Source organism: Selaginella moellendorffii, unplaced genomic scaffold, assembly GCF_000143415.4.
Source record: "Selaginella moellendorffii unplaced genomic scaffold, v1.0 SELMOscaffold_123, whole genome shotgun sequence".
NCBI lineage: Eukaryota > Viridiplantae > Streptophyta > Lycopodiopsida > Selaginellales > Selaginellaceae > Selaginella > Selaginella moellendorffii.
The window spans coordinates 239,553-265,773 of record NW_003314384.1 but is presented as its reverse complement, the minus strand read 5'-3'; the positions used below and the strand labels follow the sequence as shown (position 1 = coordinate 265,773).

The 26,221-nt window shown below is 50.0% G+C and overlaps 8 protein-coding genes across 10 annotated transcripts; 5 read left to right on the top strand and 3 right to left on the bottom strand.

The window, feature by feature from the left end:
* The first annotated feature begins 4,899 nt into the window (after window positions 1-4,899).
* On the top strand, window positions 4,900-6,111 carry LOC112342901 (O-fucosyltransferase 23-like). The gene has a single exon (XM_024665502.1). The coding sequence runs from the start codon at window positions 4,926-4,928 to the stop codon at window positions 6,084-6,086; it is 1,161 nt and encodes a 386-aa protein (XP_024521270.1). The 5' UTR covers window positions 4,900-4,925; the 3' UTR covers window positions 6,087-6,111.
* Window positions 6,082-9,612, top strand: LOC112342897 (gamma-tubulin complex component 5-like). The gene is made up of 18 exons (XM_024665494.1): window positions 6,082-6,148; window positions 6,199-6,320; window positions 6,374-6,637; window positions 6,693-6,784; window positions 6,840-6,990; window positions 7,040-7,150; window positions 7,211-7,765; window positions 7,826-7,948; window positions 7,996-8,095; window positions 8,174-8,268; window positions 8,324-8,497; window positions 8,545-8,601; window positions 8,653-8,724; window positions 8,777-8,866; window positions 8,918-9,049; window positions 9,104-9,268; window positions 9,321-9,484; window positions 9,539-9,612. The coding sequence occupies exons 1-17, from the start codon at window positions 6,127-6,129 to the stop codon at window positions 9,480-9,482; spliced, it is 2,487 nt and encodes an 828-aa protein (XP_024521262.1). The 5' UTR covers window positions 6,082-6,126; the 3' UTR covers window positions 9,483-9,484; window positions 9,539-9,612.
* On the bottom strand, window positions 9,483-10,632 carry LOC112342902 (desiccation-related protein PCC13-62-like). Its single transcript, XM_024665506.1, has 3 exons — window positions 10,259-10,632; window positions 9,948-10,179; window positions 9,483-9,893 (listed from the first exon to the last, which is right to left on the bottom strand). The coding sequence occupies exons 1-3, from the start codon at window positions 10,606-10,608 to the stop codon at window positions 9,501-9,503; spliced, it is 975 nt and encodes a 324-aa protein (XP_024521274.1). The 5' UTR covers window positions 10,609-10,632; the 3' UTR covers window positions 9,483-9,500.
* On the top strand, window positions 9,827-12,854 carry LOC9633418 (integrin-linked protein kinase 1). Its single transcript, XM_002991741.2, has 11 exons — window positions 9,827-11,081; window positions 11,187-11,261; window positions 11,317-11,415; window positions 11,486-11,580; window positions 11,645-11,765; window positions 11,832-11,911; window positions 11,965-12,024; window positions 12,076-12,191; window positions 12,248-12,333; window positions 12,391-12,506; window positions 12,578-12,854. The coding sequence occupies exons 1-11, from the start codon at window positions 10,839-10,841 to the stop codon at window positions 12,759-12,761; spliced, it is 1,275 nt and encodes a 424-aa protein (XP_002991787.1). The 5' UTR covers window positions 9,827-10,838; the 3' UTR covers window positions 12,762-12,854.
* Window positions 12,855-13,399: 545 nt separating this feature from the next.
* Window positions 13,400-16,530, bottom strand: LOC9633417 (probable serine/threonine-protein kinase WNK9). Of its 2 annotated transcripts, XM_024665497.1 has the most exons (7): window positions 16,145-16,530; window positions 16,045-16,082; window positions 15,758-15,985; window positions 15,467-15,690; window positions 15,231-15,388; window positions 14,760-15,168; window positions 13,400-14,704 (listed from the first exon to the last, which is right to left on the bottom strand). In XM_024665497.1, exons 1-7 carry the CDS (start codon window positions 16,238-16,240, stop codon window positions 13,731-13,733), a joined length of 2,127 nt encoding a protein of 708 aa, XP_024521265.1. In that variant the 5' UTR covers window positions 16,241-16,530; the 3' UTR covers window positions 13,400-13,730. The 2 variants fall into 2 exon arrangements, with proteins under 2 accessions (XP_024521265.1, XP_024521264.1); XM_024665496.1 differs by having other exon boundaries at window positions 15,231-15,690.
* Window positions 16,531-17,911: 1,381 nt separating this feature from the next.
* Window positions 17,912-20,779, top strand: LOC112342898 (pentatricopeptide repeat-containing protein At4g13650-like). The gene is made up of 2 exons (XM_024665495.1): window positions 17,912-18,312; window positions 18,390-20,779. Exons 1-2 carry the CDS (start codon window positions 18,292-18,294, stop codon window positions 20,751-20,753), a joined length of 2,385 nt encoding a protein of 794 aa, XP_024521263.1. The 5' UTR covers window positions 17,912-18,291; the 3' UTR covers window positions 20,754-20,779.
* On the top strand, window positions 20,756-22,330 carry LOC9644102 (uridylate kinase). Of its 2 annotated transcripts, XM_002991739.2 has the most exons (7): window positions 20,758-21,031; window positions 21,100-21,220; window positions 21,283-21,336; window positions 21,409-21,500; window positions 21,560-21,786; window positions 21,855-22,031; window positions 22,112-22,330. In XM_002991739.2, the coding sequence occupies exons 1-7, from the start codon at window positions 20,826-20,828 to the stop codon at window positions 22,249-22,251; spliced, it is 1,017 nt and encodes a 338-aa protein (XP_002991785.2). In that variant the 5' UTR covers window positions 20,758-20,825; the 3' UTR covers window positions 22,252-22,330. The 2 variants fall into 2 exon arrangements, with proteins under 2 accessions (XP_024521272.1, XP_002991785.2); XM_024665504.1 differs by having other exon boundaries at window positions 20,756-21,031; window positions 21,283-21,500.
* A 919-nt stretch (window positions 22,331-23,249) lies between these two features.
* Window positions 23,250-25,199, bottom strand: LOC112342900. Its single transcript, XM_024665499.1, has 2 exons — window positions 24,920-25,199; window positions 23,250-24,860 (listed from the first exon to the last, which is right to left on the bottom strand). Exons 1-2 carry the CDS (start codon window positions 25,146-25,148, stop codon window positions 23,410-23,412), a joined length of 1,680 nt encoding a protein of 559 aa, XP_024521267.1. The 5' UTR covers window positions 25,149-25,199; the 3' UTR covers window positions 23,250-23,409.
* Window positions 25,200-26,221: the final 1,022 nt, after the last annotated feature.

The window sequence follows — 26,221 nt, the reverse complement described above, 5'->3', positions numbered from 1 at the left end:
GGCTAGCAAGTCCCAAGTCCTGAATTGGACTGATGGAGGTTGTGAATGAGACTCCTCCAAATGGTCGGAGGTGTGGTTAAGTGACTAAAGTAGAATGGAAAATTTAGTCGTTTACAACTTGGTATCGGAGCTGTTCCTTAGTCTGACTTTTATTGGTGCTCAAGTATATCACCATTGATATTGGCATCGGAAGGTCCTAGGAGTGGGCCTATCCTTGAGGAGTAGCACGTCGAGACGACATGGCTCTCCACTCGAGTTCATGCATGAACTTGGGCACGATGTGGTGGATAGAAAAGGGGCCAGTAAGGGAACGACTTTGGGATCTTGGGAATAATATGTGGTTTTCCTTAGAGAGTTGAGGATGTGATCCAGATGAGCATTTGACTTAGCAAACTGGCTAATGTAGTTGTGGTAAACAACTATATTTAGGATCACGGGAAAGATAAAGACTCCAAAGCAATAAAGGAGTCACAAGTTTATCCTCATATAGTTGAGGTTGGTGCTCATGAATGTGAGACCAGAAGTAATAACCATGGGAGGTCAAATACGGAAGAGGACGCTAGTCCTTGAAATGGTAGCCAGGGCTACCTTTAATAAATGCTGGAACAACCCAAGGAGTTGGGGGGTGTACTTAGAGATGAGTTGGTATTCTCATCACATGGACAAGTAGTCCTAAGGGGCAAAGGTTGCCCCAGAGAACAAAATCAAGTGTCAGAGTAACACTTGTGAAAATAGTCCTTGTGAGTGAGGACATGAATGCAAGAAGTGTATTCCAGTGAGCTAGTGCCCGACAAGTAGGACCTTACGGGTCTATGGATTAACCAAGTCCAAAACTGCTGGATGACTCAAGTAGAGTCAAGGAATGGTCCTAAAGGACTGATGAAAGCATTTGGATTGAAGTGTGTGGTACCCCACGAAGGATGGGGGGGATCATAGTATTCAAGGATGAGAACAGAGGGTATCTCATCGATGGCAAAATGTGCCATGCTAAAGTTGTGGGAAGGGTGTTCCCAAAAAGAAAACAACTTTGAAACAAAGTTATGAGTGACCTCTATGGTGCAGTGCTAACGGATGGTTGGCATGAGAAAGAGTGGTATTGGTCTTGGCAAAGACTTAGACACAAAGAAGAAGTGTCATAGAGGTAGGCTCGTGGAGCCAATAGTGTGGAGACACCAAATGTGCCAAGGTGTGATACCTTGAGGCTATGTTGGTGGGTTCATGAGAACCCCTTGCCAAAGGAATCCCAATGGAAATGGGAATAGCATAGCCTAAGCTGCAGAGCATGCAATTGGAGTGTGGTGACCTAGATAATGATGGAGGTGTGGAAGCACCAGCAATGAGTTGTAGAACTTGACAACTATGAGGCAACTAAGCAAGAGGTGCAAAATAATTGGTTAAATGGGTAAAAGGTAGCTACCCAAGCCTTCTTAATGGCATAAGGAAATTGGATATACCCTTACAGGGGATAAGGTGCTTATGTTGCGATATAGTAAGTCAATGTCGTGAAAGGAAATACTCATTGTCAAGGAAGCTGTCATTGGGACACCTGAACACTCTAGAACACCAGGAGGTGGTGTTTGATGTCACGAGGGCAATAGATAAGGCCCAAGGGACTAAGTCCCTAGCGAATGATGGATGGAAGGTGTTATCCAAATGTCTAAGGTGGCGGAGACAAGAAAAGACTGTCTACTCGAATTGGACAAAGCCAAAAATGGAATTTTGGCAAGGCTAGCGATGAGCATGTAAAAGCCCATAAGCAACAACGTAATCTTGATGTGTGGGATTATAGGGTGAGCATACCTAGATTGAGGAACCACTCCCTAGGCTATCGGGTAGGTTCATCCCTAAGAATACTTGCTAAAGCATGATAGAAAGTGCAAAGTTATCCTCCTGGTCTAGAGGAGAATGACCGAAGGAAAGGTGTGAAGCCAAAAGCAAGAAGTAAGGGGGTAGAACCGAACCATAGGAATCAAAGGGCATAACCAAGGTTGGGTATGCCAGCTGGGAGTGGAGAATCAAATGGGGGCTCGAGGGTGTTGTCGCTAGTAACCGTGATGCCATGGAGAGTCTAAAATATGGAATTGTCCATGTTACACTATATGGTAATTGGAAAGCTTGCAAAAAGGGAGGCCTTAGCAAGCTAAGGGACAAAGTTCCTTCAAGGTTCCCAAAGATGATTTTAGGTAGCTTAGTATTTAGAAAGGCCTAGTGTAAATAGTTTAAAGCACGCGCGAAATCAGAATGGCGCAGCAGAAGCGTGGTCTTGAAGCTTGCCATGAGGCAAGGCTATCAAGGTTAGGGAAGTAGTTCCCGAGTGTTCAAAGAGAGGGCTTTGAACGAAAGTCGATGATCAAAGGCTTTCACGCTTGTGCAGGAACCATGTTACAGTGGTCGGAGGACTTGCCAAAGCGAGATTGGCAAGTCAAGGGAACAAATACCCTAGTTGAAGGTGATAACTTCAAAAAGGGTGGGCCATGGGGCTAAGCATGGAGGAGTCCATGCATGATCACAGACTTGTCAAGTGAGAGGACTTGGCAATGTGGAGGAACTAGGTTCCTAAGATGTGATCTATAGCGCGCTTTGAGTATAAGTTGGTGCACCGGCGTGGGGAGTCACGCCAGGCATCCTGGGTGATGCCGTCCGTAGATGCATATACGGAGGTTGGGTTCGAGTCCCAACCCTCTAATGCTTGGGTTCAAGTCCCAACTCACTAGGGCGTGGTGATGGTTTGGAATATGAGGACACTCATTTTTCGGTGGTCATGGACTCTCAGTGTGGAAACTGGTTTGGGCACACCGCCAAACGAGGGATGCCTTGGAGTCATGATGCACGGTTAGATTGCTTAGAGTGAAAGCTCGGCATATCTAACTTGAACACTTTGGTGCAAAGGGCACCAAGGACGTGGTGAATGAGATGGGGACACCCAGTCTCAGTTGCTATGGATCCTTGGCCGGAAGGGTTGGCTTGGGCGCACCGCCAAGTGTGGGGGATGCCCCTGGGGTCATAATCAACAACTTAGAAGGGTTTGGAAGACCTAGTCCCTATTGATAGACCTATTAAGGGGTCAAGATAAGATCACTAGGTGATCTTGTGGCTAAACAAGGACAAAGTTTTTGTTTGGGTTAAGGAATATGATTCTTAGTTCAAAGTGTTGATTTGAACTATTGATAAAGGTGTGGCTTGGTTGAGGTGACCAAGTGGGAAGAACACCTAAGGGAAATGAGTTATGTCAATGCTATGGCATAGTAAGTCCAAGGAAAGTAGTCTCTATAAAAGATCTAAGGGAGGGTCTCAAAAAGTTGGGCCATGGATAGAGCCCACAACAGAAAATGTTAAAGAGACGTATTAGGGGAGAACATCCTCTGGACTTGGCAAAGCAAAGTGTTTGCTATGGAACCGAAAGGAAACCTCAAAAATGGAGGTAGCGATCCTATGTTGCTTGGTGTAACAATCCAAGGATAGGAGCAAAAGACGAGTGCCCAAGATAAGGCCGTGGAATCCATTGGAAAGAATCCAAGTGGCAAAGTTAGCCAAAGAACACTAGTGGTTATCCCATCACCCAACACCTAGGTATGGCCTTCTTGAGCCAAATTGGCCTTTCCTAATCAAATTGGCTCCATTGGAGTCCTCCCCCTACTATACTTTTGGAGCTCACCAAACCTTCTAGAGTCTAGGAGATGAATGCTTTAGGCTTTCACCCTCGGACTTAGACTCGGACTTGGCCTCAGCCTCGGTCCCGACCTCGGTCCCGGTCTCGGTCCTAGTCTCGGTCTCGACTTCAAACTCCATTTCGGGTCCTTCTCGAACTTGGACTCCATCTTGGGTCCATCTCGGACTCCATCTCGGTCCATTTTAAACTCCATCTCGGACTCCATCTCGGGTCCATCTCAGACTCTATCTTGAGACCATCTTGGATTCCATCTCAAACTCTATCTCGGGTCCATCTCAAACTCCATTTGAGGTCTATCTCGGACTCCATCTCAGACACTTCTACGTGTCATGTGTTGGTCCTTTTGCATCCCTTTTCTAAAGATTCACTTATTGCTCGCTTCGTGCTTGTTCCTTAAACACTTCATTGGGAGTTCCACTTCTACTCTCGACCTTTCAAGTTGGAGTTTTTAGTCCAAATGTGTTACGTTCTTTTGGCTTTTGCTTTAACCATTGCCACGTGGCACCCTTTTGGTTCCCTTTTAGGGCTTAGAGATTTGTGTCTCACAATAAAGCCATTACTATAAAAGCCTTGTAATCACCTTTATAATAGTGAAGATGTATGCTCTACATGCTTAATGAGAAACTATGTTCTACCCTAACTTGACTCTTATGCAGGTTTGCAACAAGTTGGTGATAAAGGTTTTAGAAGTTGTTTTTGCAACTTTATATTATGTTAGTTGTGGAGTATTTATATCCTCAAGTTAGATATCAATATGCTGAAATAACACTAAATTCTATTTGACTCTATTTTGTGTGATTGTTTTAGCATTGGGATATTAAATGTTTTAAAACTATTTCATTATCACTCTATATATTTTGGTTCTTTCACTTTTAAGTTTAATTATGTTCCTTCATTCATTAGCTTAATTCAAATTTTACTTCATTACCCTTAGCATATATATGCTTCTCTATAATTATCTTATAATAAATCACTATAAGGTAAAAAATGAAAACCACATGCATTACACTTTAAAATCTTGGAACCTAAAGTAAACATGAAAATGTAGAAAAGAGGGGAATATGTTGCCAACCAGATTGGCAAGCTCCAGTCCGGATCTTCATACTACCAACTGCAGAAGGGCGAATATGCAGATGGAAAAGCTAGATTCTTTTCTAGCGAATATGCCAATTAAAGATTAACATGCCAATGGAACACCTAGATTCTTTTCTAGTCAATGGCAAAGAAGAGAGGCGTTGGAGTCCTTGTTCTCATCATGGCGCTGTCTGGGTGCTATTTGCTAGGGTTCCAAGGAAAGGATCGCGGGGATCGCATTGGCGGTGGTGCTCGCCATGGCATCGAGCCCGAGCGATTTCTTCGCGTTCCACAGATTATCTGGGGTCTCAACAACCAGAAGATCGCGCTCGCCCGGGCTGCTCTCACCGCTAGGTATCTCAACAGGAGCCTCTTGATGCCCACTCTCAGCGCCTCGCTCTTCCATAATTCCTCCTCTCCAGCGCAGACGATCCCCTTCGACGCGGTCTTCTCGCTCGATTCTTTCAACTCGAGGTGCTCCGGGTTTGTGAGGATCGCGCGCGAGGCAGATGTGCCGGATGGAGCGCCGGCGGTGGAAGTGATCAAGGGAAGCGGGCGGAGATGGACGGCAGCTAGGGATCTAGAGCATCTGGAAGAATGTAGGAGGCAAGATCACGAGGTATTGGAGATTCTTGGCAAGAATCCCTTCTTGTGGCCGGATCACTGGGCGGTGAGGGAATACGTGATGATCTTCCAGTGCCTGGAGCTGACGAGCAGCATAATATCGGATGTGGAGTACGTGGCATCGAGATTGGAGCTGGCATCGAGCTCTCGAAATCCATCCTATGTCGCGGTTCACATGCGCATCGAGAGGGATTGGATGATCCATTGCCGGAACACCGAGAAGCGAGCGCTGGAGAAGGAAGGGAAGAAGCTCTCGATCTGTAGCACCAAGGAGGAGATCATCGATCGCGTGAGGAGGATCGAGAGTTTGAAGCGGCCGGCATTGGTATATCTGGCAGTGGCGGATGTTCTTCTCCAGGAGGGCGAGAGCTCTCTTCTCCGCGGCTGGGGAGAGGATCTAGTGCCGGTGGAGAAGAAGAAGCTGGGGGTTTTGGATCGCTACGCCAGGCATCCTTACTTGATCCAGGCCGCCATAGACTATGAGATCTGCCGCCGAGCCACAGTGTTCGTGGGCAACAGCTTCTCCACTTTCTCCAGCTTGGTGGTGCTCCAGAGGACTCTCGATGCGCCACACTCTTGCGAATCGTCCTTCGCCTACAATCTTGTGACGGACAAGGGCAGTGCGCGGCCATGGCTGGCCGACCTCTCCAAGCCATCGCTGAGCGAGATCTCGTATGAGTCACTCGAGGTTAGCTGTGCTGTGACGCCCGCGCCCTAACCCTATCGCAGTGGAGGAGGAGAGCGCGCGCTTCGCTGCCATGGGCGTGCCCGTGCCGCTCGGTAAGAGTATGAGATTTTTGGAGGCTCTTACACTCTAGTTTTTTTCGCAGCTCTGGAGAATGGATCGATTGGGTGTCACGGAGAGCTCATCGATCTCCTCAGCAGTGTACGAACCGTGGAGCTACCGTTTGCTGTGCCAAAGCAGCTCTTCCGGGTTACCGAAGCTCAGATTGTAAGTCTCATTTCTTTGTTTTTCCGATCGTCTTGTAACTTCTTCCATCAAAGGTGAAGGATGTGCTTCACGCACTGCAAGGATCACCTGGCGAGACGATCTTATGGGACAAAGCCAAGCTCCAGTTCTATTTCAAACTTGGAACACACGTCTCCCATCTCTCGCCATCCAGCTTGCTGGTAATGCTACGGCCATTTCTTTCTGCGGCGACGAGCTCGAGAAGAGTCCAAAAGTTCGTCTCCAAGGCCTCCATGTCGCTTTCTCATAAGTTCCCGACGTTGGAGGCTTTCGCTAAAGCCGTTTCTCTGCGGCTTGAGGTGGAGTTTGCTTTTGATTTCGAGGCATTCCTGTAATAATCTGTTCTCTTTGCAGCACATAAGGCGTGCTGTCCTGGAGAAAGAGACTGAGGCGGTGCAAGAGCCATCGTCTGTCACTCTATTAAATCTTTCCGAGAGTTTGTCCTGGTATGCATCGCAGAGAGTTTTCTGATGACCCTTTACTATTTTGCTTCATCTGCAGGGTCAGTTCCGCTTTCAAGTTCCTTGACCACGTTGTGAACAACGCTGTTCCGAATAACTTCTTTACGTATGATGCTGCCAACTTGTCTACTCACATCCTAACTTTCCTGTTTGACGCTTTGAATAAGTTCTCCTTGTTGAAGGATGGGGAGGTAGGCCTCCGATTCTTCTCTGCATTGGTTCTAACTTTGCTGCCAGTAGGAAGAAGCATATCGTACGCTGTTGCTATTGTTCGTCGTGAGCCTGTGGCCTCATGTACAACTCCTCGATACTTGGCTTCAGGAAGGAAGCTTGTCGGATCCTTTTGGCGAGGTACATTCTGCTCCAAGCGATTCGTGAATAGCATACTAACGGCTAACATATTTCGGGCAGCTGTTCTTTTATGCCAATGCTTCGGCTTCAATCCAAGACACTGCATTTTGGCAAACGGGATACTTAGTACGTTATACAGACCAAACCGGGGAGGAGCGGCAGAGTCTTAGCTGTGCTTCATTTCTGCAACCAATTGCAATGCCGATTCTTTCCGCGGGAAAATCGTTGCAGCTTTTACGGCATTTTCAGAAGGAAGGCGTGGCAAAGTCATCTGCTGTACAACTGATCCAAGCCCCAGAGACATCTCTGTTCGAGAACTTCTGCCTTTCCTTGAAGAAGCTCCTCGTACAAGACAACCTTCCTCCCACCGAGCTGTCGTCCCTGACTAAGATAGCCGCGGGGACTGAAGGTCATATATCCAGTACAATCATTCTGCCTTCGTTGGACGACCATGGACTTCGGAATGCAGTGTTTTCGGATGATAAGGGCCACGTTGATCGTACGAGTTATCTTCATGGTAGCGGATGCGGGAGTATTTTGCACCGTCAAATGCTGGTGGATGAAAAAGAGTTGAAGCTGGTGTTCGCAACTCTTGCGGAGATATCTTCAGAAGAGGTAAGAAGTTTGATGGAAATTAGACTGAAACTCATTTCAAGGATCCTGGTGAGTGCACAGGAAAGTACCGAGTGCGGAGCGGCTATCTCAATGTTAGAATGGCTACAACGTGTTGACTTTCCGGTAACACCTTCATCAACAGTGATAGTTCAAGAATGCCTCATCAGCTTGATAACCAAGCAGGTATACGTAGCCTCACAAGTTTGTAGCTTGGCTAAGCTTTTTTACAGGTTAATGCCATAGGTGCACAGTTGCTTGAAAAGCTAATGGGAGAATGGCGTCTGATGGAAGAACTATCGCTTCTGCGTTCTCTTTACCTGATGGGCTCTGGTACGGTGTCTAATCTCTCTTCTTAAGAATGTTGATGGAAATGTGTTTCTTTCTCTCTCTTTTTTTTCTTTCTTTCAGGAGACCTGCTGCAGCAGTTCTCGTTTGTGCTTTTCAATAAACTTGATCGTGGGGAACCATGGGATGATTTTTACGAGTTGAACACCATGCTACAGGTGAATGAGTAGTTTTTCCCTCTCTCTTTCTCTCATAGATGCATTTTGCGCTCAGGAATCAGTTCGAAGCTCTGCGGATGCTGCCATGTATTCCACTCTAGATTCTTTGGTTGTGAAAATGGAATCGCGCGGAACGGCGGAAAGGTCTCCGGTTCATCGTGTGCAGTTTACTGGACGTAGCCCAATTTTTGGCATAGATACTTTACAAGACCTCCGTTTTGAGTATAAGGTGTGCTTTGCTTTCCTCTCTAGCATATTTCATTGTGGCTTTGGCAGGTGGCATGGCCTTTGGAGCTCATCATTGACAGTGATGCAATCAAAAGATACAACCAGGTGCGATGTAAATTTTCTGAGCTTAATAATCATTCAATTCAAGTAAAACAGGTGATGTGCTTCCTGCTAAAAGTGAAGAGAGCAAAGCAAGCTCTGGACAAAGCATGCCGATGGACGTGGAAGGTTTGCATTTACTTTTTTGAGGGACGCAATTCACTTGAAACGCTTTTGGCAGGGAGACTCTGATAGCCACAAACCACAATTACTTCTACAAATGAAGCTCATGCACTTCGTAAACACCTTGCATCACTACGTCATGGATCAGGTAAGATCATTTCTATCTTCGAATTGCACGATCTAAGAAGTTTCGTGACAGGTACTATACAGTTCGTGGCTGGAGCTTTGTGAAGGAATGTCTTCGGCAAGGTCACTCGATGAAGTTATCTCGTGCCATGATATGTACTTGATCTCTATTCAGAGGCAGTGCTTTGTTGCACCAGACAAACTGGTAAGTATACAAGGCATTGTGTCCCTCTCACCTGACGCTAGTAACTCCATTCAGTGGACGCTGATTTCGAGCCGTGTGAAGTCGATACTGGGGTTGGCACTGGAATTTTATGCTGTCCAGCGTGGGGTCGTCGGAGCAGCAGGCTCTGCCCCTCGATCTCAGCTGGAAATTGACAACGTTGTCAAGCAGTTTGACGAGTGCATTGCGTTTCTTTTGAGGGTACGCTAGCTATAATTCTTACCACGTTCTAATGCTTTCCTCCTGTCTTCAGGTTTTGTCGTTTAAGTTGAACGTCGGACATTTCCCTCATCTAACGGAACTCATCACCCGAATTAACTACAACAACTACTACCTTTCCGAATCCGGGCAGCTGCTGACACCGATTCCAGACTTGCAACCGCACAGGCTGAAGAAGAACTTGTTTTCAAAGTAAAGGTACGAGGGATGCGTTTCATGCTTGGCCGCAACCTTCTGACAAGAAGCTTGTAGCTATAGTTCCTAGAGCTCCTAGTGGAAAGAAGCCGCCAGGACACGAAGGATTCCCAGTCCGGTAGACAATGGACAGGACTTGAGCCGGGGTGCGAGAGTACGAAACAGAGTAGTCGTCACCGACGAGGGTGTTTTGGGTGGTCCTGCCTTCGGCTCCAAGACACAGCGGAACGTGAATTCCCTCGTCATTCACGCCGTAGGAATGGTCTATGGTGCTACGGAAGTTGGAAAGCCTTGCGGTCACCTCTGCAACAGTGAAGCTGTACGGTGAAACTATGCGCTCGGCATGCTCAGTGAGATAGGCCCGGATCACTGCGTCCTGCCCCGACTCGACACCCAGCAGGCCTGCAACAAGCTGGTGACAGAGGTTTTGGAAGTCAGCCAGCTCCGGATGTATACATCACTTTACCCGCTTGGCCGTGGAGCTCTGGAGATTGGTGTTTCCTCCGACATAACCAGTGAGGCCGATGTAAGGGATCATGTAAGAAGCGAGCAGGAAGTTGAGGCTGTTGGCGTAGACGTCGAAAGGAGGATTGAGGCTGCCACCCAGGGCTCTGTCGAAGAAGGCCGCCCAGTTTGCACTGCTGAGGTCCAGGACAGGACGGCGGAACGCGGCCGAGCCTAGAGTGTCCTTGATGGCCCTGCATGGTTACGTGGGAAAACAAGTAAGAAGAGCTAGCTCCAAACTCCGGCTACTGCTCGACACGACCCGAGAACTACCTGAGGTGGCCGATCTCCTGGTAGCCGAACTGAGCGGACAAGTCTCTGGTAAACTCATCCAAGTTTGCGAGCTGAGCTCCTACGGGAGGTGATCCTCCGCCGGAGAGGCCGGGGATGATAACGTCGAGGCCGTGTCCGAAAGCACTCCACAGGAAGAACTCGGCTTCCAGGTACTCGACGTTGAGCGCGAGCTGGAGCCCCTCGGCGTCCGCCTCGGGGATGCCAAAGGGAATGTAGGAAGCGTTCTGGGAGACGAGGCAACCTTCCCAGGTAGAGACGGTCGGGGGAGAGCTACCAGCGACGAGCAATGCTGCTGCGAAGAGCAATACTAGCAGCGATGATCTTGTCATTGCAAGAAGAAGAGCTAGCGACGATGATCTTAGAGGAAGGAGGGAGGAGAAGAGATAGTTTGGAAACTCTGGAGAGGAGTTTTAAATCCAAATCTCCATGGACAAAGCTCTCACGCGGCGCGAATGATTTTCATATCTTTGTCCTTGCGTAGGCCGCAATGCCAAGGAGGTGGAGGCCTTTAAAAATATAGGTTTACCTTTGGCGTTATTCCCATAAAATTCTTTCTCCCATGGATGAGTTAGAGGAGAAGAAGGGGCAGCAGCTATTGGTCCAGCTCCTCTCGTGTGCGCGAAACAATGACGCAGCGCAGCTAGGGCGCCTCCTCCGCGCAGATCCAGCGCTCCTCCACGCCAAGGATTACGATGGCCGCACCGCGCTCCACATCGCCGCGCTCCACGGCGGCGCCGATGCCGCCCGGCTGCTCCTCGCCGCTGGCGCCAACGTGAATGCCACGGATCGCTGGGGAAACTCGGTATGTATTGGATTATCTCCTCCCTCGCTCGCGATCCAAGGCGTGCATTCTCGGGATCCCATCCCAGTGTTGCTTGTTTGACGCGTTGTTTCGCCTTCTTCTTAGCCCTTGACGGATGCCGAGGCTGCTGGGTTTGGGAATTTGGTGAGGCTGATCCAGGATTACGGGGGACAACTCCTGGTAAGAGCTCTGGGATTGCTCTCGGCATTTTTCTTGTTGTGATAGATCTTGGCAGACAGGGAATAGTGGTGTTACTCCTCCCACTCCACGAAACAGGGATTGGGAGATTGATCCAAGCGAGATTGACTTGCGACGCAGCACTTTAATTGGAAAGGTAAGAAGATCTCCTTTCTTCTTCTTCTTCTTCTTCTTCTTCTTGAGCGGTGGGATTTTTTTCTTTCCAGGGATCCTTTGGAGAGATTCGTAAAGTCGTATGGAGAGGAACTCCTGTAGCGGCCAAGACAATTCTACCCTCTCTTTGCAACGACAGAATGGTGGTGTAAGTTTTCTACTAGAGTTCCATCTCTTGACTGACGATGATTTGTTTTTTGTGCTCTGTCCAGCGAGGACTTTCGATACGAGGTCCAGCTCTTGGTGAAGTTACGACATCCAAACATTGTCCAGTTCCTGGGAGCCGTCACAAAGAAACCACCTCTCATGCTCATTACAGAGTTCCTCCCAAAGGTCCGGTAATTGTTCTTCTCGTTCGTTCACAGTCGTAACGTTCTCTAACACGCAGTCACGGTGCAGGGTGATTTGCACAGAGTTTTGAGAGAGAAGGGGGGCTTACATTCTTCCGTTGCCATCAACTTCGCGCTGGATATTGCACGGTATCTAGCTATGATGCTCAACCTATTTTAACTGTTGTGCCTTTTGTCTCCAGCGGGATGGCTTACTTGCATCGAGGCCCCAACGTTATCATACATAGAGATCTTAAGCCTCGGTATGTTTGTTATTGATCCTGGCTTGTGGAATTAAAATGGATGCTTTGCAGCAACATTCTCATGGACGAAGGAAGCGAGCTCAAGGTCGGTGATTTCGGCCTGAGCAAGCTTATACGGGGACAGAATCCCCACGACTTTTATAAGTTAACCGGAGAAACAGGGAGTTGTGCGTGTCTAAGACTCTGTTTTAGTTCACACTCCTAATGCTGATTGTGGTTGCAGATAGATACATGGCACCAGAGGTCTTCAAGCACGACAAGTATGACAAGAGCGTGGATGTTTTCTCGTTTGGCATGATCCTTTACGAGGTAACTCTTTCTCCTGGTGCAAAACGACTTCACGTCCTTAATGAATTGAATTGGTAGATGTTGGAGGGAAATGCCCCATTCTTCCATATGGAACCGTACTCTGCCGCTTCGACTGTAGCAGACGGAGAAAGACCCAGCTTCAAAGCCAAAGGATACACGGCAGAGATGAAAGAGTAAGCACATTAATCACTACAGAAGTTCTTCACGGTTCCTCACGCAAAAACTCCTGTGCTTGTGCTGCCAGGTTGATTGAAAATTGCTGGCAGGACTCAGCAGCGCTGCGACCATCTTTCCCCACGATCATAGAAAGATTAGAACGATTGCAAGGATCGCAGCAAGGACATCACCACCACCACTGGCCATTCACTAAGCAGCCGCCAAACACATTTGTGTTGTTCTATGAATCCAAGTATCCCGATCAGGACTAGAAGAAATTCAGCAATAGATCAGAACAACTCAAGCAAGATGGTGCAAGCCATTGTTACCGCGAGATAAACATGTCTGCTACTTTAACCCCTGAACCTTTAGCCCATCCATAGGCAATCTCCCACTCACCGTGTGCGCACGATGGAGAACGTCTCATGATCCCGAAAAAAAGCCATGGCCTACGCTTAGCCCCTGGCGTCTGCCACCCAATGGTCCATTGTCTCTGGTGCTCGACAGCTCTACGTTGTGGGACGCTCTTTTTCCCTACTTTTCCTCCACCGGGAGCTAGATGTTGAAGAGGAACAAGATCGAGCTTGAGTTAATGGATGCTCAAGAGGTGAGGGAGATTGGAAATACGTACATGCCATCCCATATAATGTTTCTCCTCTGGGTCTCCACTGGCATGAGGGCAGCTTCTACTTCAGCCAATCCAACTCATGAAACTCATGAAAGTTATATGTCAGGGCGTAGTTTACAAAAATAAAAGGGAAGTGGATTTGACCACAGGATTAGTTCATGGATTTTTTTAAAGTTTTACATCCAAATTTGAAATTGAATCTAACGGCTAGATTCGTGTTCTTAGACTGCTAAAGGTTTTTACTTCCACAAAACGAACAAAAATCCTTGACAAAGACACACATGCAAATTTCAAATCCCATGTTCAAATGCCACAAACCTGTCAACTTGAGATTTTAGCTCAAGCTACAAGACTAGAAATCAGAGTCAATGAACCCTTGTATCCAATTTCCACCACCTTCAGTCCTACAACTTATTCATGAAATCAATCGAGATCTCTCCCTTGCACCACGCTTGGCTATTTACATCTTAGCACTCATGGGCAACTTACTCAAACACGCGAGCAAAAACAAAAACAAAAAAAAATAAAAAAATTATAAAAACTCTTCTTTCCTGCCTCGGCCTGGCAAAGAGATATTAGTTCTAGAGGGAAAAAAGAACCACCGAGGGAGAGCCTACACTCCCGCCTTCTTCACCAGGCCAGCAAAGTATCCATTCTTCTTCGAGAGCCCCTCGAGCGTCCTTGCTTCCAATTCCGCAATCGACCTCTGCAGCCTCTCCTTCTTGAGAATGTCGTTATCAGTTTCCGGCGCTTTGGGCGAATACCTGTACAAACCTGTGCCCGGCTGCGGCGTCGCCGCTTCCACCACCGCGCAGTCCATGCGATTCACCGATATCTCGCATAGCTCGCCCGGGACACACTCTCGCTCTCGCGGACCACCTACAACGGACGTGTTGTCGAAGCCATCCTCCAGCTTCGCCCCCGACACCTCGGACACCGTAGCCTCCGAGACCGAATCCCCAACCGAGCTCGTGTGCATGTCAGTCACGTCCTCTCTCTCCGCCTTGAGCAGTTGCTCCTGCTGCTGCTGCTGCTCGCTCGCCAAAACCTGGTGTTGCTGCTCCCGTTGCTCCGGGTTTAGCACCTCACCGTGCTTCAGGCCCTCGTGAAACGTACCCGACGTGCTGTTGATCCACTTTGCCACCATGTCCTGCTTGCTAGTCGACGAAGAAACCAGCTCCGGATACTCTTCTTCTGCGGGGCTGAAATGGCTGTTGTTGTCGAGCCCGGTGGTGGGCTCGGGCTCCGAATCGGTATCGGTCGATAGGCAGCCCACCGAAACCTCCTCAAAGCGTCCAAACATCATCCCTTCCCCATGCGTCGAGTCAGTGCTATGCATCTCTGTGGCGTTTAGCTCTTCCGCCTCGGCAACTGGACCTGTATCTTCAACACCCTTCTCGTCGTCCGCATCAAATGCGCCGCCAGGCTTCCAGTCCGGAACCAGGGACAATATCTCCGCGTCAATCATCTCTGCGATTGTGGCTACGTCTTGGTCTGACAGGTCCAACTCGGTTACCATTTCACTGGCAACGCTGAAGGCGGTATCAGCTTCCAAGTCGAAAGCAAAATGGATGTTTCGCACATGACCTGTGGAGACCGAGAAACTCAGTTGTCACCTCAGAATGATTACGTAAAGTATTACCTTGCTCTGATATTCGTAGCCGCAAGAATATGTTGTCCTGTCTCAACTTTCCCTTCACCTTGAAGTCCTTGCTTTTCTGCGTGTCATCCTTGAATTCCGAGTACGGGTTCGTAGAAGGCTTTCTAGATATGTCGTCATTATCTGTTTCCTGTGAGCGGCAACTGTCGAAGCTGCCGTGTGCCTTAATCTTTTCATTCGGCTTCACTAGTTCTTCCATGTCGTTGACCCGATCTTTGTTAAGACTTGGCAAGGAATCTGCTACGCCGTCCCGATCGCTTTCACACTGAAGGAATGGATCCTTCAGTAGCTCTCGTGCAGGTAGCCTTTTGGATGCTGTGGCGAGGCACTTTTGAATGAAGCTTCTGACCTCTGGATCCTTGACCTTGTCAAGGGCGGCAGGCTTTATTCCCTGCATAAACAAATTCGAGAATGAGCTGCCAAGTTTCAATCGTATCGTGCAAGAACTCTCACCGACGACACTTTTTTGTAAATCTGTGCCGCATTTGTACACTCGCTGTAAGGGTAATCGAAAGTAACGAGCTCCAGCACGCACATGCCAAAAGCGTAGATGTCAACAAGTTCATTGTAGTCCTCCTCGTAAAGCTCCGGTGCCATGAACTCCGGAGTACCTGGAAAATGCACCGCTTTGATCAGAAAAGAGAATAAAGGAGACAGAGAGAGAGAGAGAGAGAGAATAAAATGCACACCAATCACACTGTGCGCAGCATGAGCCTGACGAAGAATTGTCGCCAGGCCGAGGTCTCCAATCTTGACTTCTCCCTGGTTCCCATTTACAAAGATATTGTCACACTTTAGATCGCGATGAATAATGGGAGGATCGTGGCTGTGCAAGTACAGCAGCCCACGAAGGATTTGCCTAGCCCAATTCTTGACCGCTTTCATGTCAACATTCTTGTGCTTCTTGCGGTACCTAAGAGACCAAACCAGAAAACAAACACACGCTAAAGCTCAAACTAAAGGATGTGAAGGGAACTCACTGTCGCAGTGTGCCGGAGGTGAAAATCTCGGTGATGAAGTTCACATTCTTGGTCCGTGGATCCACCCATGACGTGAAGAACTTGATCACGTTCTTGTGTTTCAAGCCCCTCAGCAAGTGAACCTCCGAGTAGAGCCGCTCAAGGTCCTCGGGTCTTCCCAAAACATCCTGGACATTCACCTGGTTCCAGGCAACCTCGATACCATCCACCTCGTCGAAAGCCTTGTAACTATACACAGATCAAACCCATGAGGAACGAAAACCATCTCCTCGACAAAAAGGACTTACACTGTCTTGAAGGCTCCACGACCCAGGACTTCGTTATACTGAGAGAAAAACCACCATGAGCTCTTCCATCTTGCCACAAGTCGAAAAGAAAAAAATTTACCCGGCCATAGCGCCCAGTGGGATCGACCTCGACAAACTCGGAATCGTCGGCATCGGCGGCGTTGGCCCCTGATTCCACCTCCATGACGCAGCACATCTACGCTGTTACAAAAAGGGAGGACACGAGCTCCAGCGGAGTGAGCCGCCGCTGCGGGATTTCAATCGGCCTAGAGGAAGAGGCGGCAGCGGCGATCCGTGGCGGCAATCAGACATCGCTGGGGCATCCAACGAGACCCTTGAGCTACAGAATCAACCCTAGCCCCCAGATTTCCAGCTCCGACACCTGGATCGCAGGCCCGCGCCCTGCGCGCCGCCCGATGCCCCTCCACGCAACCCGCGCCGTGCCGCCGCCCTCCTCTAGCGCGCAAGAACACCACAAGGCCGCGGGGAAGGGAAAAGAAAAGGCCTACTTCGCAAGCAATGGGCAATATAAAATACTCTGGAGCCACTCGCCGTAATAAAAAGGCACAAATGAGATTGCGCCACGTGGAAGACCTATTTCTTGATTTTTCTTTTCGCATTTGATAAGGTTATCTAAACTATACTACCAAACGATCAAAGCAAAGCTTTTATATGTGTTTATTTATTTACCTTTGATGTTGTCGAGCTTCTTGGAGATGACGACCGCGGAGCACGTCACGATGATCCCCAGAGCGAGACCGGATGCCCACGAGTGAGCGTCGAATCTCTCGAACTCTGGAAGACACCGCGACAGGAAACCTTTGATCTTGGACTTGGTCTTCGCGATGGTTCCAGTTCCACCACCACCGCTACCATGGTAATCGCCTCCATTTGTTGCTATGGATTCCACCGGGGGATGAGCGACGTCCACGAGAGGAGGTGGCGGCGGAGGAGCTTCGTGAGGATCCAGCGCAATCTCATCGCTGCGTTCCTCGTAGACTTTGGCGAAACCTTCCAGTTCTGCTCCCGGGATGAAATGCTGTTCTTTGATTTCCTCGGTCGTGTCCTCCACGGCCAGCTTTTCTTCTTCCTTTACCTCCTCTTCGCGTGAATTATCTTCCTCCTCCTCCAGTTCTCGCAGTAAATTCGATCCCTTGTCGGTCACTGGCACTTGCTCTTCCTTCTCTCGTGGTAGCTTGGCCTTCTCCTCGATCACTGGCACTTGTTCTTCCTGTTCTCGTGGCTTCTCCTCGCTCGCCTTCTCCTCGATCACTGGCACTTGGTCTTCCTGTTGGGCCTTCTCCTCGGTCACTGGCAGTTGTTCTTCCTGTTCTCGTGGTATCACCTCGATTGGGGACACTTGTTCTTCCTGTTCTCGTGGTAAGTTGGCCTTCTTCGCTGGCACTTGTTTTTCCTGGATCGCCGGTTCCTCTAAGTTCACGACTTGTTCTTCCTGAACTCCTTTCTCGATCGCTGGTTCCTGCTCCGGCGGTACTTGTTCTTCCTCCTCCCATGGTAAGACGGCTTTCTTCTCGACCTCCGGTGCTTTTCCCTCCACCACTGGAGCTTCTTCTTGCTCTTCTTTTGTTTCCTCCAAATTCTCGTCCTTGTCGACCACGGGCAAGCTCGAATTTCCAATCGTGTCGTCGTTGGAAGCTACATCGGTTTTCTCCGCCTGGGAATCAACGCCGTCGTCCACATTCGCGCTCCCTTTCTTGGGACCGGAAACCTCTAAATCGGAGATTACCTCGCCGCTCTCCGCGGCCTTGTTCGCGCCATCCTCGATCGATCGAGACTCTAGATTTGTCGCCTCCATCGCTTCCCTTTCTAAAACCCTAGCTCGTAAAAAACCAAAGGAAAGCTTTTTCTTACTTTTTTTAAACGACTTTTAGCTAACGCTAACGTAATGGAAGAGAAAGCGCCGCGTCTTCCAGCATCGCGTCGCCATTCCCGCACAGAATGGGCCACGGTTGATGTCAGCTGAAGTAGTGAAAATTCCGGGTTCTTCAACCCAGCTATGGCGGATTTGTGCTTCCCCTTGGCGGCGGGGGTCTTTGGAAGTGTTGCATGATCTAAGGGGCTGCCGCTGCTGCTCCACTAGCATCTACTGTTTGTCAAATCAAAGCTTTTTTGGGCCCGTTCTTCTTGGATCACATTTGCAAATGTTTTGGGAAATCTATGGATTGCTATAGGAGTATATGGAGGCCGTGAGGAGCTCTTACGCGACGACCCTGCGCCAGTGTCGAGATGCGGGGTCACTTCCGCAAGGTAGATCCATTCACCAAAAGATCATGCTCGCTCAACACACTTGTCAAGACATATTTCTCATGAATTTGGTGCTCCAGATGTATGGCAAGTGTGGGAGCATTGCCGACGCAAAGTCCACATTTGATGCTATGGAAAGAACAAATGTTTTCTCGTGGAACATCATGATCGCTGCGTATGCCCAGAACGGGCATTACAAGGAGGCCATTGTTCTCTTCTGGGAGATGCGTTGTCCACCCTCGAGGATAACTTTCATCAACGTCCTCACCGCTTGTGCCGGTCTGGGAGATCTCGCGGAGCTGGAAGCCGTGCACCAGAGGATCGTCGACTCGTGCTCGGAGATGGCGCTGGAAACCGAGGTGGTGCTGGGCACCGCGCTCGTCAACACGTACTCCAAGTGTGGGAGCCTCGAGGCCGCGACGCGAGTGTTCCAGAGGATGCGAGCTCGAGACGGCGTTTGCTTCAATGCCATGATCGCGGCGGCAGCGCAGCACGGGGATTTCTCTCTGGCGCTGGGATTCTTCCGGATGATGCAGCTGGAAGGCGTCCGAGAGACCTCCGCCACCCTCCTTGGCTTTGCGGCCGTGTGCATGGATCTCGACGTCGCCAAGAACATCCACGAGCGAGCTCGAGGCATCGGTCTCGACACTGATCTCGCCACCATGAACTCGCTGATAACCATGTATGGGAACTGTGGTAGCAGCGAGAGATCCTGGGCGATCTTCTCCTCCATGGATATCAAGGATGTGATATCGTGGAATGCGATGATCGGGTCTTTCTCTCAGTGTGGGGAGTTCCAGCGAGCAATGGAGCTCTCGCGGGCCATGGATCTCGAGGGCGTGAGATTCGTGGACGTGACCTTCGTTCTCGTGCTGGGCGCTTGCGGGTTAAACGATGAATCGCCCAGAGACAGGGAGCTTCTCCATGATCGAGTGATGGATTCCGGCTACCAGGACAATCCAGTCGTTGGAAGCGCGCTGCTAAGCATGCATGGGCGATCTGGAGAGCTCGATCGTGCCGTGGAGGTTTTCGATCGTTTGCGTGATCCAGGACTGGCGACCTACAATGCGATGCTCACGCAGTACGTCCAGCATGGTCGGGCGATGGAAGCGCTGGATCTCTTCAAGAGGATGAAACGCAGCGCGATGAAGCCCAACAAGGTGACGCTGATCAATCTGGTGGAAGCGTGTAGCGAGCTCGAGAGCTTGGAAGATGGTCGAGAAATCCATCGCTGGATCGCAGCTCTCGAGCTAGAAAGCGATCTCGTGGTTGGAACTCTTCTCGTGAACATGTATGGCAGCTGCGGCAGCACCGACGATGCGCGATCCAGCTTTGCGAAGATCAAGCTCGTCGGAAGAACAGAGGAGGTGAGCGCGTGGAATGCCATGGCTGGAGCACTAGCACAGAACGATTGCCCCCGGGAAGCCATGGGAGTTCTCCCGAGGATGGATTGCCAAGGAGTGAGAGCTGACGAAGTGAGCTTCATCAGCTTGCTGGGAGCTTGCGAGGATCTACAAGCGGGCACCCAGCTCCACGATCGAGCTGTGGCTTGTGGCTTCGATCGCGATATCGTCGTGGCCACCGCGATAGTTAGCATGTACTCCAGATTGGGCGCAGTGGAGAAAGCACTGGAAGTGTTCCAGGGGATTCGAGAAAGAGATCTTGTCGCCTGGAACGCCATTGTTTCTGGATTTGCCCAGCAAGGGCATTTGGAGGAATCGATTAGGCTTGTGCGGTGCATGGAGATCGAGGGAATGCGGCCCAACGAGACCGTGATGGCTACGCTTGCCGGATCGTGCCAGAGCTCCACTCACGCTTACAAACTCTACAGATTCATCTCTAGCTGCTACATGGAAGAGATGGATTGCTACGAATGGATTGGAGTGGCGATGATCCATATGTTCGCCAAGGCCGGGTGCCTGAGCGATGCTCGAGCCGTGTTTGATTCCATGGCGAAGAAGGGTGTGAGCCTCGCAGCGTGGAATTCCATGCTTGGAGCGTACGCCCAGACCGGGCATGATCGCCATCGCCACAACCAAGCACTGCTGTTCTTCACGGAGATGGCACAGCTGGGAGTGGATCCCGACGGGACGACGTTTGTTTGCTTGCTCAATTCCTTGACTCACTCGGGGCTCCTGGCTCGATCTCGCGATTGCTTCGTGGACATGGTGGGCGAATTCCAGATCGCGGCCACCAGCGAGCACTATGGCTGCGTGATCGATCTTCTCGGGCGGTGTGGGAGGCTCCGACAGGCAGAGGAGCTCATGAACACCATGCCATTCGTGCCGGATTCCATGGATTGGACGAGTTTGCTCAGTGCCTCCACAACCCACTCGGATCGAGGCATTGCTGAGCAATCGGCCTCCATAGCAGCAGCGCTAGATCCTGCGAATTCCGCCCCCTATGTTCTTCTCTCCAATGTGATTCGACATAGACGCTCCTAGGGTTCTAGATTAAAATATCTTCTTCTTTCTCACGGGTTTAGGGTTTTAGGGCATTTCGATGCCTTTGTAGGGATGGAAAATGCTCTAGGCGCCATCGCTTCCTCCATTCCTCTCTCTTCATCTTCGTCTTCCTCCTCCTTTGCCGCTGCTACATTCGTTTCCAGGAGCCGGATTTCGCTCCCGGGAGGAAGGCGTCCAAGAATGATGCTGATGAGGTCGATCGATGCCAGGGTCTCGACCGACGCGGTGAGCAGCGGCGCGTCGCCCGGAGATGACAGGTATGTCCATTTTGTGCGTTCTTGGAATGGAAATCGACAATCTTGGCGGGGATTTTGCTCGGTTCTAGGCTTCCGGGGATTTATGATATGGTGATGGTCGGCAAGACCAAGCCTCGATGGCAAAGAGTGCTTCTTAAGGTTAGCGGCGAGGCTTTGGCGGGAGATGGAACGCAGAACATCGATCCAAAGGTATTGCAAGAAAATGTAGCTATGCTGGCTTGGAATGACCGTTTTTTTTTTTTCCTCTTTAGCTGACCATGTCGATTGCAAGAGAGATTGCTTCAATGTCTCGTCTTGGCATTGAGGTAACTGCCGTTAATTGGTTTTCTCGATTCCAGTTCCCAAGGAATTCTTTAATCCTCTTTGTTTGCATCCAGATTGCCATGGTTGTAGGCGGTGGGAATTTTTTCCGGGGAGCAAACTGGGCCGGTGCCAGTGGACTCGATCGTGCCTCGGCAGATCATATCGGGTATGAATTCTTCTTCATGTTTATAATGGAAACAGATATTTTTCTTTTCTTGCATGCAGGATGATGGCCACAGTCATGAATGCGATTTTCTTGCAAGCGTCGCTCGAGAGTGTTGGAGTGCCTACTCGTGTCCAGACCGCGTATCGAATGGCAGAGGTGGCCGAACCTTACATAAGGAGGAGAGCAATGAGGCATTTGGAGAAAGGCAGAGTCGTCATTTTTGGTGCTGGCACGGGCAATCCATTTTTCACAACTGATACCGCTGCAGCGCTTCGAGCCGCCGAGAGTGAGTAGGCTCGTGATCCCACAGACGAACAGCATGCCTCACTGATTCCCTTGGCTTGTCCTTGGCAGTAAACGCTCAAGTTGTGCTCAAAGCAACGAATGTGGAGGGTGTCTACGACTGTGATCCCAGGAAGAACTCCTGCGCCAGGCTCTTGGATCATGTCTCTTACCGTCAAGTGGCAGCCATGGGCCTCAACGTCATGGATCTCACTGCTATAACACTCTGCCAAGAGAACAGCATACCAGGTCGGAATGTCCTTTTCTTTGTTTTGCGCTTTTCTGTTTTGTTCTCTCGTCTTGTCTGACCAGATTTTGATTCTGTGCAGTGGTGGTTTTCGATCTGAACAAGCCTGGAAACATCTCCAAGGCTCTTAGTGGCGACCGGATTGGGACTCTTGTAGACCACATTGGAAGCTCTGTGGTCTCCGAGTTAGACCGGCTTTCCGATCTTCAGCAGGTTACATAAGCTATTTCCTTGTGCGCTCTTGCAGATGTTCTTCAATCTGTTTGTAATGAGAAGAAGAACGACGTTGCTTTTGCACGAAGGTTGACCACTTGTGAGTGTGATTCTTCCTCCGAGGCCGCGTTTTTCTGGTTAGCACGTTGACCACGTGCTTCAAGTAAGCAACTTCTGAAATTAATTCCTCGAGATTTTCATATCCCTTTCCGACTGAACTTTACAGCAGCCCCACGAGACGATAGAACATGGCTCTCGCCAGAGTTTCGGGTCATTCGTCCATTCAGCCGCTGCTTTTCTTCTCGGATGCTCCGCGCTGCAAAGTAAAAAAAGTAAGCTCCCTCCCTCCTTTCCTTTTGCGAGAACTTATCCTCCTTTTAAAAGGCTGCTAGTTTAATGTGCTCATGTGTGCCCAGATGACTTCTCGGATCCAGTTTAAACGGATCACTCAATCAATGCATCGGTCGTGCAGCAGCAGTGCATCAGAGGATGCATCAGCTAAACAAACAGCTCTTGCTTTACGTGGAGCGAGCAATGAAGGTCAAAGCAGCGAGATTACCGGAGATGTGGCACTCGGACAAGGAGACAGAACGAGGGAGAGCCCAAGGCTTTGGCAGCAACGAACGAAGCCGAGCCAGTGGTGGGGAGCCATCTCTCCTTGTCGGCTTGTTGCTCCCGGGAATTTCCTATCCTCAGTTCTGTAAGTTTCTGGTTTTTGTTTGTTTTCTTTGACCTTTTTCATTCGTTGTTGGAGGTGCTGCAAAGTCTGGCCAGAGCTGTTCGGTTTGGATTGTACCGCAAGCCTTGATTTCTCATGCGTAATCGAGGATTCGTAGCATGTGAGCGAGAAAGAGGAATCCAGGCGGATACAGTGAAGCAAAGCCGTGTTTCTCTCCATCGCTTCTGTTCTGTACAACGAAAACGAAACGCGAGATTCGTCCAACACGCAAGAACAACCAAACTCGAACAAGCGTTCGTTTCTGTTCTAGCAATTGGCTTGATTGGTGTGAAGTGTGGTGTGTGCTCTCTTGTCTTTGCAAGAGAGGTCACGGAAAAAAAAAATCATGACTGCCTATACTGTACACCACGCGAAACGCGATTCATACTCCTCGGGAAGAGAAAAAAAGTATGGGAAAGAATCTCACTCACTCACTCTCGCTGCTTTGCTCACCACCTTTGTCGCAGCCGAAAGGCCATGGCTTTCCTCCGGGCATCCAGCAAAGTCCTCTTGAATCGCGGCAAAGAGAGCCTCACATTCTGGCCCTCCAAGTAGATCTCCTTGACGACGGCCCATCCCTGCGTGCTGATCTTGGCCGGATCGGTGAGAACCGTGTCGTTCTCGTCATACCTGTCGCTCAGCGAGCTCTCGCTGGCGTCGATCTCGTAGCCGATGTAGTCGAGGCCGAGCTTCTGCGCGGGCTGGCCGTAGTAGGCGGCGGCGGCCCACTTGGTTCCCAGCGGCACCACCTGGATGAACACCGATCCAGGGCGCATGAAGAGGAAGTGCGTCATGGCGGCGCCGTGGACGCCCAGCAGAACATCGCTGGAATTCAGTGCGCGGTAGATCCTCTTGAGCTCGCTGGTCCGATCGGGCTTGCGAATCTCCACCCAGAAGCCCAGCTCGCGAGCCATGCCCACGATCTCGTCCAGGTTGAGGATGACGCGCGTGTCGTTCCTGGCGATGATTGTCAGCCTGGGCTGGCCGATCGAAGACGCTGGCGATGGTGGCGGTGGCTCCGGAGCTTGAGCCTGCCCATCGAGCTCCTCTTGATACGCGGCGTCGAGGAGGTTGCGGAAATCCACGATGGTCTGGTTGCCCGGCATGAGCGATGGCTCGATGGCCATCTCGTCGTGGATGTGGAGGCCGACTGTCACCTCCGGGAAGCAGTGGATGCGCTCGTCGCGATCGAAGTCGATGACGGGGTGATTGCTCATCTGGGCGATCACGTCGCCGTACTTGGTGAGCCACCAGTTGTGGAGCTCCACTCCCACGAACACCACCTCGCGATTGAGGTGCTGGGATGTGATGTAGAGCGGGATCAATCCATCGTGGAATTCGTGGTACACATTGCCGGTGTAGCCGCCGGTGGTGAACACCACCGCTGGAACAGAGTGGTAGACATCGCATCTCCGCTCGGCCCCCTCGTGTTCTTCGCCTTGTCTGTGCTCTTCTTCGTGTTGATCGTCTTCTTGGGGCGATGGCGATGGAACCGCGCGGACTCTCACCTCGTGAACGATGTCCATACAGCTCTGCTCCCACTTCCTCGTGTATGGCTTGATTCTCTCCTCGCCAAGCCGCGTGCTCGCGTTCTTGGCCACGAGCACGAAGGACGAGGAGCGCGAGTCCATCCGGACATCGCCCTTGAGGTAGCACACATCCGAGCGAGGATGGGAGCGATCGCACAGGAAGATCTCATCGCCAGTCCCCCCCAACTTCCCGGGCAAGAGCACGCTGTGCCCGCTGCTTCGCTCCTCTTCCTGGTATGGATTCTTGAGCTCGCGACGGTGATGGTTGTGGCGACTGCCACGATCGCGCTGGTGGTGCTCCATTGTGAAGTAGCTGGCGCTGGGCCATTGCAAATCGCGGTGGAGCTCCACTCTCGAGCTGACATCATCATCTGCTAGCATCGCCCATGGTCAGCGCAACACAGAGAGGAAGAGCGATCGATCGACCCACCTGATTGATAGTAGAAGGGGAAGATGGTCTCCAGATTGAGGGCGAGGAGGGAGAGCACCAAGAAGACGAGAAGAAACGATCCAATCCTGGGCGACGAGAGCGATGCTCCTCCCCATCTCCACTTCTTGGGCGATGGCGGCATAGCGGGGGAGATTTTCTTCATTGTTGTCGCGGCGCTGGCGGCCCCAAATCTTCCAAGCGCGGCTACTCTGCTGGGCGAAGAGGACATGTTTCTATTGGAGCTATTTCAAAGCTAGACGGAATGTGGCGTGCCCTAGGATTCCAACCCCAGTGACTGCCAGCCGTCGGTCAGCGCGGAATGGCGAGGGGATGTTGAAAGACGCGGCAATGGAAGGCTGGCTTCCTCTTCTTTTCCTCTCTTCCATTTCTTTCCTCGATTTTTTTTACGTTAAAAGAATGGAGCATCCTGATTAAAGTAGAAACTTTGTGCATGGGGAGAATCTTCTTTAGCAAAGATTTTCGCTGTTGTTTCGTGAAAAACTTCATTTCCAGTTGCAAAGCACTCCCAGCTCCCACGATCTTGATGGGATACGAATCAAGTGTGTTTACCTTCCATATGTCGCCACTGGAAATAAGACCAATGCCATGAGACTTGAAGGAGGAATTTGCGGCATGAAGCCAGTGGAAAGATTGATCTGCCAGAGGAGACATTTGAAAGTTAAGGATCAAGTTGAGAGACATTGTATGAATTCCCACCTGGACGATAGAGACTGGAAATAAGCTATGCACACTCACTATTTTCTAGACCAAAGGAGAGATCAAGCCAAGGAACTTGACGACTCCTGCTCTCACCACAAGTTTTGCAATTGCAACAACCTAGAGAGACATACCCCAAGAATCTGCTTTACCATAGCCTTGATGTTTGCATCCTTTTTGCTGATAGAGAAGCACGTCAATGAAATCAACTCAGGCTGTGCATTACAACAACGTCAACCATCTCAGCTTTTTCTTCATTGCAACGAACCAAGAGTGGGACTTTATCTCTTTGAACTTCCTTCAAAGCCTAATACAACATTAAAGATGGAATGAGAAAATGAAAGGTTCAAACATACACCTTACTCAAGTTAAACCCATGCTTGTGGCCCAAAACCATCAAAGCAGAGTCTATGGCACATTGGATGAAACAAACCAATGCACAAAAGTCAATTAGTGGCAATGGTGATAAGGTTGTAATTATATGAGTTTCTGGTTGTTATATACTTTAAAAAAGGTTTAGTACTTCTTCTTTCTGTGGAAAAAAATAAACATGTAAAATTTTGCCCTAACCTATATAGTAAAAAA